This window comes from Chlamydomonas reinhardtii, chromosome 1 (assembly GCF_000002595.2).
Source record: "Chlamydomonas reinhardtii strain CC-503 cw92 mt+ chromosome 1, whole genome shotgun sequence".
NCBI lineage: Eukaryota > Viridiplantae > Chlorophyta > Chlorophyceae > Chlamydomonadales > Chlamydomonadaceae > Chlamydomonas > Chlamydomonas reinhardtii.
In genome coordinates this window covers 6448840-6462249 of record NC_057004.1, presented here as the reverse complement: position 1 = coordinate 6462249, position 13410 = coordinate 6448840, and the positions used below count along the sequence as shown (strand labels likewise).

Sequence of the window (13410 nt, the reverse complement as noted above, 5' to 3'; positions counted from 1 at the left end):
GTGGAGGGGGGGAGAGCTGGGGTTGGCTGGGACTGGGGAGAGCGGGGAGGGCTCGGGGCGGGGGAGGGCTGGGAGGCTGGGGGCGGGGGAGAGCGGGGAGGGCGGGGGCGGGGGAGGGCTGGGAGGTAGAGGGCTTGGGGGCAGGGGAGGCAAGAGGGGCTGCAATGCCCGCGACACAAGGCGAGTAGGTCTGGAGGAGGGGCCGGATGGGGCGGGAAACGAGGAGGGGGATGTGAGAGCGTGTCGAGTGAAGGTCGCGCTGAATTGCTCCCACCTCGACCCATACGCCCACCCACCCACCCCAACAACGCGCCTGCTATCCTACTGTTCCTGGCTACGCCTTCACTTTTCAAATAATCACGAATGAATGCCCCCCACACACACACATCCCACCCACCACCCCGCCCGCCACCCCAGCTGGACCTGCCGCGAGTGGCCGAGCGGGTGCTGAAGCTGGCCCTGCCGTCCACCTACGCCTGGCTGCTGGGCTTCTACTGCCTCTTCCACCTCTGGCTCAACGTGCTAGCAGAGCTGACGCGCTTCGGCGACCGCGAGTTCTACAAGGTGCGCGGAAGGGGGAGGGAGGGAAGGGAAGGGGGAGGGAAGGGGGAGGAGGAGGTGGTAGGGAAGGGGGAGGAGGGAAGGGGGAGGGAGGGAGGTGGTATGGAAGGTGGAGGAGGGACGGGGGATGGAGGGAGGGAAGGGGAAGGGAAGGGACAGAGAGGGAGGTTGCTTGTACCTTATTATCGACAGCAAGGTATGGCGCTGGTTTCGGCGATGCCGGTACCAAGCATGAGGCGCTGTAAGACGCAGCGCACGGAGAACAGCGAGGGGGAGGGGAGGGGAGGGGGTGGCACACCTTGATGACGGGATTACAGATGGACATAAGGGGCGCAATACGCAAGTACAGGCACGTTTTGTGCACCAACATCAACCCTCCCACCCCCCACCCACCCCACACACACACACACACACACACACACACACATCACATCACACACACACACACTTGCTGCTATCACACACACCTCACCCGCCTCGCCGCCTCAGGACTGGTGGAATGCGGCTACGGTGGGCGAGTACTGGAAGCTTTGGAACATGCCCGTGCACAAGTGGCTGCTGCGACACGTCTACTTCCCAGCCATACGGGCGGGCAGCAGCAGGTGGGCAGGGTGGGGTGGGGGCGGGTGGGGGCGGGTGGCGGGGGGAGCCGTTCATGCGAACGGTTTGTACTAATCATGGGTGGTGATTGCACTGTGTGTGTGTTTGGGGGGGGGGGGCGGGGGGGGTTGTGAATACCGGCCCAAACTAACCCATACCAAGCTAAGACGAGCGGAGCACAGGCAGAGGCGTTAGTTGCAAGCGATAGGGGGGTGTAGGTATCAGCCCTGTGCCTTGGGGTGACCAGCAAGGAGAGGGCCGGACGGGAGAGGGGCGGTGCGCGTGGTGGGAGAAGGAGTGAGGGACCCGCTGTGTGCCGTAGGTGACTGCTGCCGCCCATCCGAGCATGCCAACCCGACCACCGGCACGCACACGCACCCCCCCCCCCGCCCCCTCGTGCCTCTGGCTTCTTGTCGGGAATGGTGCAATCACCACCACCACCCACCCCACCCCCGCCCCAAACCCCTCCCCCACTGCCACTTCGTTGTCAGAGCATAGGCCACGCTCTCCTCCTCGCGCTTTTGCATCGGTCCGGTTTAGTTTGCGCTGGTATCCCCCCCCATCCACCCCTTCCCTTCCCACCCCTTCCCTTCTTGAATAATCATGAATGAAACCCCACCCCACCCCTCATCATCATCATCATCATCATCCTTGCCCAGGTTCAATGCCATCCTGCTCACGTTCTTCGTGTCGGCTGTGTTCCACGAGCTGCTACTGGGGGTGCCGCTGCACATGGTGCGGCTGTGGGCCTTTGCAGGCATCATGTTCCAGGTAAGACCGGGGGTGGGAGGTGGAAGCGGGGAGTTCAAGGGATCAATCCAATCCCAAAATGAACCTTTGCCAACCCAGGGGGGTATCGGGCAGCGGGGCAGGGGGCAGGGGAGGAGGGAGGTTGCGGTGTGGGGCATATGTGGTGCGGGGCAGGGGCGCAGGAGGGTGTCGGTGGGCGCGTGTGAGTGAGGGTGGGTGGGTGGTGAATGGGTGGAATGGGGAGCACGAGGCGGATGTGTGCGTGTGTTGCCGGCGGGTGCATGAGCACAGCCGCACCGCTCGCTTGCGTCCTGCTCCTACCTATCCACCCACCCACCCACCCACCCATCCACCCATCCACCCACCCGCCCACCCACGTGCCCCCCACCACGCACCACCCGCAGGTGCCGCTGATCATGGTGACGGAGATGCTGCGCAAGAAGCTCAACAGAGACGAGCTGGGTGAGCGATTGGGGCGAGCGGGGAGGGGGCGGGCGGGTGCATGGGCCGGGTCGGGGAAGGGGGGCCGCGGGGGTAGCTCATTGCAGCACACACACAGCAGCTGCCACCCAGTCCGCCGGACGCCACACTGCGGACCACTGCGCGGTCCGCACCGACCGCCGTCGCGCTCCACACACACACGCACATATGCCTGCTGCGTCTTCACGATTGTGGTGCATGCACGGGCACGCAGGCAACTACATCTTCTGGATCGCGTTCTGTGTGGTGGGCCAGCCCGTGTGCGTACTGCTGTATTACCATGACTACGTCGTGGGGATACGGCCCGCGCTGCTGGCGCTACGGCAGGCGGCGGCGGCGGTTGGCGGCGCGGCGGCGGCGGTTGGAGAGGCGGCGGCGGCGGCTGCCGCGGCGGGCGCGGGCGTGGCGGGCACGGTGGCGGCGGGCGTGGGGGCGGCGGCGGCGGCGGCGATAGGAGGGATGCTTGGGGACGGCGGGACGGGGGCGGCGGCTGCGGCGGCGGGCGTGGTGGCAGCAGGGAACTGCACGCTGGGTGCTGTCGCGTGCGGGGTAAGCTGAAGGGTGCGTTGCACTGCACAGCACTTTGCATCATGTGTATTACTGTGCTGCTTGGATTGCGCGCTCGTGCATTCGGACGAGGAGCATACTGTGACGTATGTGTGGGCGCTCCCGAGAGCGGGGGTCGGGTCCGGCGACGTCCGCGGGGCAAGCAAGCTGGAGATGGAGCGTGTTGGGCCATGTACGGATACAGGCATCTCCCGGGTTCCCCCCTGGAGCCCTGTTTCTGATCATCCGGTGGGGTGTGGGACGCGCGGATGTATGGCTAGGGTGCAAGCAAATGCAGGGTTTCCCTGGGTAGGCCGGGGTTGGATGGCACGCAAGGTCGCAAGGGCACAGGGGGACCATTGCTAGCTAGGGCGGGGTTGCTAGTCGCGGGGTCAGCAGGAGGTGCGAGTCGCGCCGTCTGACAGTGGGGCAATATGGGGCACGACGCTAGCTGCCCCAGCAGTGCATGCATCATCCGTGTGATGTGTATGCCGCGGCACGAGACCTGCTAGGCTGCTATGGGGCCCGCCCGTACGGCTGCGCCTGCTGCCAGGAGCATATTGCCTCAGCTGCTCAGCAACGACAACTTCCCGGGGGGGGGGCCGAGGGCCCCGCTAACTCCGAGACCAGGAGAACCTGAAAAGGCCGCAGATTGTACAATGTGACCGTGTGTGTGCGAAGGGACAGGGTTTAGGCAGGTTGGCGAGGTCCCGTAGGGTGCAGCTGACGCCCATACCCCAAGCAGACGGCAAACAATTTGCAGCGGCAGAGCAGAAGTGCATGGCTGGTCGAACGCCGGAGTTACTGTACCGACAAGTTGCTGGCTGGCTGGAAGTTTGCTGATGTGACCGTGTGTTGCTGTTCGCCCCCAATGGCTACAACCCCACCTACCCCACAGCTGCCTGCGGCTCTATCTCATACGCCAGCAGCAGCAGCAACAGCGCCACGCACCACGCATGCAAACCGCAGCTGTTCGGCCTGCGCTGCTGGGGAATGTGATATATGTACGTGTGTGTGTGAGGGGGGGGGGCAGCGGCGGAGCGGCTGGAGGGTTCAGCGCGGGGGCAAGGAGCGCGGGGCGCGGTCGGCAAATGTGGCGAGCAGGGGAGGGCAGGAGGAAGCTCGTGGGAATCGGGTTTGCACAGTCCTGTGCGTGTGAAAGTATTCACCCTTGCCGCGTTGCGCGGAACCCTGCATGTTCGTCGTATAACCGTGAGCTGCGTGCCATGCATGTGCCCATTCTGCAACCGAGGTCTGTGAATGCCTAGAGTTGTCATTCGCACGCTTCCTTCCTGCCCTCTGCACATACCCACCCCCACCCCGCACCCAGCTTGCCGCCGCCCGCACATCCAAACCGCACGACCCGCCGCCAAGGCGCTACTGCATCAGTGCACCGAAGCTTCCGCTGCGCGTCACCACCAGCAAAGACCAAGCTCGCCGCTCACATGCAACAGAGGCGCACAGCACCGCACAGCACCAGCTGTCTGTCGTTACGCGTTCCCTCACTCGCCCTCGGGTGCCGCCACGCAGCTGCCCTCATCGCCGAACCGGTACACAGCCAGCGGCAACCCTATCGTGGGCGCGCCCTCGCGCCACGCCGGCGTCTGCAGGTCCATGCTGACCAGCGGCACGTGCAGGTCCGTAAGCAGGTCGGGCCGAGCCTCCAGCGCCTCGCCATCCAGGATACCGACCATGAACGCCTGTGCCGCCAGGCTAGGCGGCCGCCAGCGGCAATGCGGCGTGAACATGCCCTGCAGGCCGGCGAGCTGGGTGGGCCGGAACCGGCACGCCAGCTCCAGCACAGCCACAGACGTTGTCAGCTGCTCCCGTGCCTTGTTGATTCCTGTGGCAGGGGCGGAGGCGAGAGTCGGCCGAGGTGTGGGTTTCGATGCAGGCGGGGTCGGGCAGTACATGGTAGCAGCATTGCAGGAGAGGAACTGAGCGGGCGTCATGGCACGTGCATCATGCACGCAGTACGGCGGAGTGGGGAGAGCCGAACGCATGGCTCGGACCTACGGGACCCGCAGCCGCAGCTCGCTCAAATCGCCGACCTTGAGTGCATGCTGCCTCTAGCTCCTGGCCAACAGGCGCCAGCGGCGAACACAGACGCTCCCATAAACCACTATTCTATTCACCTAGCAGCAGCGGCTGCTGCTGGTTGGGCCGGGCTACTTCAAGGAGCCTGCACAACCAGCAAATATCTAGCCAGCCCGCCTCAAGCAAAACCTCTGCTGCGCCCTCCACCCTCCCGGGCAGCCCACCCTGCTCCCCCACACCCCGGCGGAGGCTTGACAGCTTCGCGAACAAATACGTCTACTGCGCCCCCAAAACCAAACTGTCGCACGCAATAGGTCCTGACGCACCCGCCAGATCGTTCTTGATTGCCCCAAGCGTGAGCTGCGGCGGGCCGACGAACGGGGGCACCCGCAGCCGCACGGCATCCAGCTCCAGCTCGCTGCGCAGGCGGCCCGTGGCCATCAGGAACAGAAGCAGCAGTGCCAGCTGGGACCCGCCGTCAGAACCACCACTGCTGCTGCCGCCGCCACCAGCAAGGCGGTCAGCGATGCGGCGTGTTGAGGTTTTGGCTCGGCTGACGCTGTTGCTGGCTGCGGGTGCTTCACACGCGATACAGCTATGCTGTCTGGCACCGGTAGTGGGGGAAGACTTATGGCGCGTGTGGTTAACAAAGCAGGCGCTCGGAAGCGCGCCACACAGACAGGCGGCAGCCCCTTGCAACCTCGTACCTGGCAGTCTGACTCATCCGGCAAACCGCCACACGGCTGCACCCTAGGGTTGGGCTGCCTCCCCTCGCGGGCCACTAGCACCGCGAGCCCCCAACTCACCAACACTCCCCCTCAGACCAAACCAGGTCTTGCAGCAAACCGCCGTCTGGCAGCCAACTGATAACTCAGGACAGGAGCAGGCAAGTCAGGGTACGGGAGCAGTTTGCTCCCCCTCAAACAGAGCACCGTGTTGGTGTCTCTCTCTCAGGTCTGCACTCGGCACGTCTCTAGCTGCTCACTGGCAGAACCCAATAAGGTCCCGGGCCTAGAATGCAGTACCCTTCGCTAACAAGTTGCCCCGGCAACTTCTGTCCTCGACAGAACCCTTTAATTAGGTGCTGACGCCCATCGCCGCGCGGCAGAAAGCGAACTTGGCCTCCGGCAGGGCCTTCGTCAGCGCGTCCGCCACCATCTCCTCAGTTGGGCAGTACTCCACCGCCACCTCGCCGCGCGCCACGCGCTCGCGCACCAGATGGTGCTGAATGTCGATATGCTTCGACAGCGGCGACGAGGAGATGGGGTTGCGCGCCAGGCTGATAGCGCCCTGGCTGTCGGAGCGGATGGTGACGGCGCCGCCGTTCAGGCCCAGGTCAGCCGCCAACTTGCGCAGCCACAGCGCCTCTTTGGTCGCTGCGGCCGCAGCCTGGTACTCAGCCTCCACGGAGGAGGCGGCGACGGTGTGCTGCCGCTGGCTGCACCAGGTCACCGCCGTCCCGTACAGGCTGAAGAGAAGGGCGGTCTGCGAGCGGCGAGTCAGCGGATCTCCGGCCCAGTCGGCATCGCAGTAGCCGAGAAAGGAGCCGTCACCGCCGCCGCCGCCAGCACCGCCGCCACCGCCTCCGCCACCACCATGTCCGCCACCGCCGCCGCCGGCCGCCGCCCGAAAGCGCAGGCCCATGGCGGCGGTGTGTTTCAGGTAGCGCAGCACGCCTACCGCCAGCGTGAAGTGCACCTTGGTCGGCGCTGCCATATGCCGTGCGAGTAGGCTCAGCGCGTAGGCAATGTCAGGCCGGGTGCAGGTGGCGAGGTAGTTGAGGGCGCCTACCAGCGAGCGGTACTCGCTGCCGTCAGTCAGCGCTGGCTGCTGCTCACTGGCCGCCAGCACTCGCGTGCCGGGCGGCAGGGGCAGGCTGCGCGGCTTGGCGTCCATCATGTGATGCCGCTGCAGCAGCTCCGCGATATACCGGCGCTGCAACAGCAGAATCTCACCAGTGCTGGGATCCCAGTTGATCTGCATCCCCAGATAGGTGCTGGCCTCTCCCAGGTCCCGCACCTCGAAGCAGGCGCCGATGGCGGACTTGACGGCCGCCAGCTGCACGGGGCAGCCGGCAGCAACTAACAGGTCGTCCACGTGCACCAGCACGTAGACCAGACCCGCCTCGTCCTGCCGCACGAAGAGCGCCGGGTCCGCCGTGGCCGGCGTAAAGCCCAGCTCACCCAGCTTCTCGCTGAGCTTGCGGTACCAGCAGCGCGGCGCCTGCTTCAGCCCGTACACGGACTTCAGCAGGCGGCACGCCAGCGGCCGCTGACTGAGGCGGCCTGCGCCGCCGCTGTCTGCGCCGCTGCCGCCGCTGGCACCTTCACCGCCGCCGCCGCTGCCGTCGCTGCCGCTGTCACTGGTCTCAAACCCCTGCGGCTGCTGCATCCACAGAACCTCATCGAGGTCGCCGTTGAGGAAGGCTGTTTTGAAGTCCATCTGGTGCAGCAGCAGGTGACGCCGGACAGCTATGGCGAGAAGGGCCCGCAGCGCGGCGTAGCGGCTGGTGGGGGCGAACACCTCGTCAAAGTCAAGGCCCTTCCGCTGCGCAAAGCCCTTGACCACCAGGCGCGCCTTGAAGCGCCGGGTGCCATCAGGCTGCGTCTTGGTCTTGAAGACCCAGCGATTGGCCAGCAGACGCGCGCCTGGGGGCGGCTCCGCTAGCTGCCAGGTGCCGTGTGCGCGTTGAGCCTTCATCTCCTCCTCCATAGCGGCGCGCCACTCCGCAGCTTGTGGTCCGTTAATGGCCTCCGAATAGCTGCGGGGGTCGCCGGTGTCCGCAGCCGCAGTCATCGCAGCGCTGCTGCTGTAGCTGTCCTCATCATCTGAGGCTGGCGCCAGCGCCGGCGTCTCGTCGTCGCTGTCGCTATCAAACAGCTGAGCGGCCGCTGCTGCAGCCGAGGCGGCGCTGCTACTGCTGCCACCCCCGCCGCCCGCCGCCGCGGATGCGGCAGCCGACAGCGGAGGCTCACTGACGGCGCCGAGGGCCGGCGTTAGTGAGGGGCGTTGACTGCGGGTGGCGGGCCGTGAGGGCCCGGCTGCCGGCGCCTGGGGAGGCGCCGGCAGCGTAGTGGGGGGAGGTGTGCCGTTGGCCGGCGCCGCCGGCGCCTGGGGAGGCGCCGTGCCAGCGCCGGCCGAGGGCGTTGCAGCACTGCTACTGCCACCACCACCACCACTCGCATCCGCCGTTACCCCGAACGGTGTGCCCGCCAGCCGCGACGCCGGACCCCGTACATCCTCATCGAACTCTATGTCCCGGCTCACCACCACTTTGCCGCCGACCAGCACGCGAGATGCGGCGGAGCTGCGCTGCAGGCCCAGGTACGTGCCGATGTCGGCATGCGGGCTGAGCTTGGAGCGGCTGTCGGCGGGTTTGGTGACATAGACGCGGCAGCCGAAGATGCGCAGGTCGGCAACGTTAGGCTTGTTGCCGGTGAAGGCCTCCCACGGCGTGCTGCTGCAGCTGGTGGAGGGACTTAAGTTGCGCACATGGCAGGCGTGCACCACAGCTTCAGGCCAGAAGCTGGGGGGGAGCACAGCCTCAAACAGCAGGGCGCGGGTGCGCTCCATCAGGGTGCGGTTGAGCCGCTCGGCCGCACCGTTCTGCTGCGGCGTGTACGGTGCGCTGAACTGGTGCGCGGTGCTGCGTTCACGCAGCCACTGCTCCAGCTGCTCAGCGTGGTACTCGCCGCCGTTGTCGCTGCGGAGGATGCGCAGCTTGCCGCCATCGCGGCAGTGACTCTCGAACTGCGCAATCATCTCCTGCAGCGCTGCACCAGCGTGGTCCCTGGTGGGCAGCAACCGAACAGCTGATAGGCCGGTGGCGGCGTCAAGCAGCGTGATGAAGTAGCGTGCGCCACCACGGCCCAGGGTGGGCATAGGGCCGCACACGTCAGAGTGCGCCAGAGCCAGAGGCTGTGGCGGCTCGTTGCTGCTGTTCGGGAAGGGCAGAGAGGCCGCCTTGGCCTCAATGCAGGTGCTGCACACCGACCCGGCTGCCTGGCTAAATGCGCACAGGTCAACATCCAGGCCGGTGACAAGGGACCCACCCACCATCTGCATCAGCGCAGTCCAGCTGAGATGGCCGAACCGGCGGTGCAGACGGAGCGCAGCGCCCAGAGAAGCCGCCGGCGAGCTGGTGCTGCTGCTGGCGCCGCCGCCGCCCGAAGGCGCGGCCGCACCAATGCTGCTGCTACTGCTCATAGTGCCGGAGCCGTTGAGGCTGCTGCTGCTGGTGGTGCCGCCGCGGCCCGAAAGCGCGGCGGCGGGATTGGGGTGTACACCGGTGTTACTGCCGTTGGCGGCGGCACCACCGCCGCCGCCCGGAGGCGCGGCGGGGCCGCCGCCGGCAGCCGGCGGCGCCACGGCGGGCGCTGCCAGCGCGACGGGCAGCATGGTAACAGACAGTGGGAACAGACCATCGCGCAGGCGGCCGCTGAGGAGGTTGCGGCCACCCTGCGCTAAGGTCACTGTCTCCCCCTCGAACACTACCTTCACGCCGCTGGCCATCAGCCGGCGCACAGATAGCAGGGAGAGCTGGGCGGCTGGCACATACAGCACACCCGTCACATCAACACGCTGCCGCCCAGAGAGCATCCGGAGAGTGCCCGATCCCCCGACCGGGCTGCTGTGGCCATCCCCCCACAGCACTTGCCTCACCCTCGAGCGGGGCGTGAAGTTGTGAAGCAGCTGACGCAGCGGCGTGATATGGGCAAAGGTGCCGGAATCCACCACCGGCACACCACTGGCGGCGGCGGCGCTACTGGGGCTGCCGCTGACGCTGCCGTTCGCCACCACCCCGACGCTGCTGCTGCTGGAGGGATACAGCACGGTGTCTCCGCTATTGCAGACGACACTCGAGCGGCCGCCGGAACTCGCAAGCCCGGCACTGCCGCTGCTGCTGCTGGAGACTCCTGCTCCTGCGCTGCTGCTGTTGGGTCCGCTGCGAAGGCGCCGGAACGCCGCGCGGACCATGTTGATCAGGCTGCAGCCACCGCCCAGGGGAGGCGGGGCGCTGCCGATGGGGCTACTGCTGCGAGAGCCGCTGACGGCCGCGCTGTAGCAGTAAGTGCTGGTGCTACTGCCACCGGCGTGGCCCTCCACCACACCGGAGCTGGGCATGCCGCCGTCGGCCGTGCCGTAGCCACTGCTGACGCCCGAGCCAGCCGACTCGGCGCCATAGGTGCGGACGATTAGACTGCTGCCGGCGTCAGGCACGGCCCAGTCCTCAACACTCCGCACAACCAGCACGTGCGCAGTCTTGGAGACGGCAGTGCCGGCGCCACCCAAGGCACCCCTGCTCCCGCCGCTCCGCCCACCGCGCTTCTTACCTCCTCCGCTGTCGCCACCTTTGGGGCCGCCGGCACCGCCGCCACCACCGCCACCACTGCCGCCTCCACCGCCGCCACCACCGCCGCCGCCGGACTGCTTCAGCTGGGGCGGCGAGCGGATGTCAGCGCGGAAGATGCCGGCCGCAATATCGGCCAGGCGCACGCGGCAGTGGGACCGAATGTGGCCAGGCTGCTCGCAGTAGTGGCAGATAATGGCGCTGTTGCTAGCGGCGCCGCCGCCTGGGCCGCCGCCGGCACTGCCGGCGGCACCGGCGCGGCCGCCGCTGCGGTTGACGGCGCCGACGTGCCCGCTGCGCGCCTGCTCCTGGTTCTTAATGAACTCCTGCTCCATTAAATAACCGCAAAGCTGCTGCAGGGTCTGGCCTGGAGAGGCGTAGCAGATGTCGCAGATGTTCTCCCAGCGCGGCTTGGGCAGACCGGCCAGCAGTTTGAGCCGCACCTGCTGGTCGGTCCACGAGCCGCCGACCGCGCCGATGCGGTCCCGCAGGTCACTGGCGCGACGGAAGTAAGAGGCAATGGTCTCGCCCTCTCGCAGGCAGAACTCATCGCGCTCTGACTCGAACTGCGCCAGTTTCAGCGGCGCTGACTGGCGGAACAGCTGGATGACGTAGGCGTGCGCCTCGTAGGCGTGCTCAGCGAGTGCGAGTTGCTGCGCAACGCCCTCACTGCAGGACATGCGCAGCAAACTGACGGCTGCAGCACTCTCATCAGCCAGCTCGCGCGCCGTGCGAGGCGTCGTCGGAGCGTAGGCGAAGAGATATTCTCCGAGAGGCACACGCCGGGAGTTCAGGTGGTCCAGCAGGCTGCGACGCCACGCAAAGTAGTTTGACGCGTCCTCTAACAACATTACTCCACTATAGTCCCCCATACTACCTTGCTAGCTAAGCGGCCGACCGCGCGCGGGTTATCGCGGCGCGGGGCTCATAACCTGTTGAGGTTTTGGCTCGGCTGACGCTGTTGCTGGCTGCGGGTGCTTCACACGCGATACAGCTATGCTGTCTGGCACCGGTAGTGGGGGAAGACTTATGGCGCGTGTGGTTAACAAAGCAGGCGCTCGGAAGCGCGCCACACAGACAGGCGGCAGCCCCTTGCAACCTCGTACCTGGCAGTCTGACTCATCCGGCAAACCGCCACACGGCTGCACCCTAGGGTTGGGCTGCCTCCCCTCGCGGGCCACTAGCACCGCGAGCCCCCAACTCACCAACACGGCGCACAAGCACGAAGGCGGCATTTAGCCGCTGCGACAAGCCCTGCTGGCGGCAGTCCTCGTCCTGGGTCTCCTTCAGCCCGCCGGCAGCAACCAGCACGTCCTGGGTCCGCTGCAGGAAATCCCACACCACGTCGGGGTCCGGGTTGCACTCCGCGGCAGCAGCGCTCAACAGCTCCTCCTGTACACGTGCGTTGTTGATTAGCACAAGCTCAGCAGATAACGAAATAGGGCGCACCCACATGCACCCGGCACGCACACATGCACGTGCGCACGCGCGCACGCACAGACTCAAGCAAGCACCTGCTAAGTAAACAATACCCATCGGAGGAAGAGCCCACCCACCCCTAGTACGGCACGCCCTTCTAGGTCTCACCGGCAACATGCACCAGCAGCAGCAACAGCTGCACATACATCTACACCAACAGCTGCACATACATCTACACCAACAACAACAACAGCACGCACCTGACTAACGCACCTGACTACACCAACAACAACAACAGCACGCACCTGACTAACGCACCTGACTACACCCACCTCTCGCTCTCACACACCTATACATCTACACACACACCTACACACACATCTACGCACACCCCTATACACACGCGCGCGCGCACACATACACACACACACACACGGTACGCACACACACACACATACACACATACACACATACACACATACACACACAACTTGGTGAAGTCGAACAGCACACGTGCACAATCTACCTTGAGGGATTCGACTTCCGTTGCCACCTGCCCAGCAGCCTCCTTCGCCGATGCTTGCTTGGACACGCGGTCCAGCTCACGTGCCGCGGCCCACAGCAGCGCGCGCAGTGCCAGGTAGCAGCGCTCGGCACTGCCCAGCAACTCACGTTCCACCGCCGCGGCCGTGCCTGGGCCGAGGAGCTTGTCCAGTTGGGCGGCCGTCGTAATGCGCGCTCGCTTGCACCCACAAAGGCCGGCTGGAAGGTTCTGTATGACTCGCAGCTCCGTGATTGCGGCCTGCCCGCGCGTCACTGCGGCCTGCCCGCGCACCAGTGCGCCCTGCTCTCGCACCAGTTCGGCCTGCTGTCGCACCAGTGCATCCAGCTTTCCCTCCAATCTGGTCAGCACTTCAAGGATGCGGCCCTGCTGGTCGTCGCTCGTCACACTGTTCGTAACCGCCCTGTCCTGTTCCTGACACAGCACGACCCGCCGACCGCGGCCTTTAGCACTTGCCATCAGAACTGGGCGCCGACCGCTGGTTGGCGGTGGCGAACACGAACACCTCATCGTCTATGCGCTATGTCCTCCTTGCTGCAACTACAATGTAATACACGGCTAGCAGCTGCAGACCTATCTCCAACTTATCAAGGTTTGAATGAAGAGCTCACGCCCGTTGAGGGCTGGGGGACCGGCGGGTCTGCTGGGGCACTAGCCAGCACTCTACATGCCACACGACCCCCGCCCTTGGCAGGCAGCCGCGACGGCCACAGCCTCCATGCCGGTTGCTTGGTGCGACGCCCAGATGTTACAGCATATCATACGTTACATATGCGTTCACTCGTTTAGGCTCGAACCGTGTAAAGACTAAAGTTTATGTCCGAGTGAATCCTTTGCAAGGCCTGTTAGCCTACTTACGTTGCTCGTTATGCTTTACGCATTGCATCATATAGCAGGGTCTGTTGGAGTGCACGGCGATCACGCGAACCTCGAGCGAGTGAGGCGTGCTTGCTGTCTATGACTATGTAATAACAGTAGTACGTGCGTTTCTCAGTGCTTGCGTCAGGGTCGTGCGCATGCGTCTGCATGCGCCCCGGATGTGCACAGCCATGCGCTCCCCACGGCTCCCCCGATGCCCAGCCATTCATGCGTCTCTCTTGCGTTC

At 65.6% G+C, this 13410-nt stretch overlaps 3 protein-coding genes across 3 annotated transcripts in view; 1 reads left to right on the top strand and 2 right to left on the bottom strand.

The window, feature by feature from the left end:
- CHLRE_01g045903v5 (uncharacterized protein) overlaps positions 1-3813 on the top strand; it is a 6146-nt gene extending 2333 nt beyond the window's left edge. Inside the window, exons 4-8 of the mRNA XM_043058884.1 lie at positions 418-564; positions 1051-1163; positions 1821-1932; positions 2316-2373; positions 2606-3813. Of these exons, the coding sequence (XP_042928800.1) occupies positions 418-564; positions 1051-1163; positions 1821-1932; positions 2316-2373; positions 2606-2949 (774 nt within the window). The 3' untranslated portion in view covers positions 2950-3813. The remainder of the gene's footprint in view (positions 1-417; positions 565-1050; positions 1164-1820; positions 1933-2315; positions 2374-2605) is intronic.
- A 242-nt stretch (positions 3814-4055) lies between these two features.
- Positions 4056-11337, bottom strand: CHLRE_01g045850v5 (uncharacterized protein). The gene is made up of 3 exons (XM_043058882.1): positions 6060-11337; positions 5301-5543; positions 4056-4780 (listed from the first exon to the last, which is right to left on the bottom strand). The coding sequence occupies exons 1-3, from the start codon at positions 11194-11196 to the stop codon at positions 4440-4442; spliced, it is 5721 nt and encodes a 1906-aa protein (XP_042928799.1). The 5' UTR covers positions 11197-11337; the 3' UTR covers positions 4056-4439.
- An 88-nt stretch (positions 11338-11425) lies between these two features.
- On the bottom strand, positions 11426-13267 carry CHLRE_01g045825v5 (uncharacterized protein). Its single transcript, XM_043058881.1, has 2 exons — positions 12270-13267; positions 11426-11716 (listed from the first exon to the last, which is right to left on the bottom strand). Exons 1-2 carry the CDS (start codon positions 12762-12764, stop codon positions 11474-11476), a joined length of 738 nt encoding a protein of 245 aa, XP_042928798.1. The 5' UTR covers positions 12765-13267; the 3' UTR covers positions 11426-11473.
- Between the last annotated feature and the right edge of the window lie 143 nt (positions 13268-13410).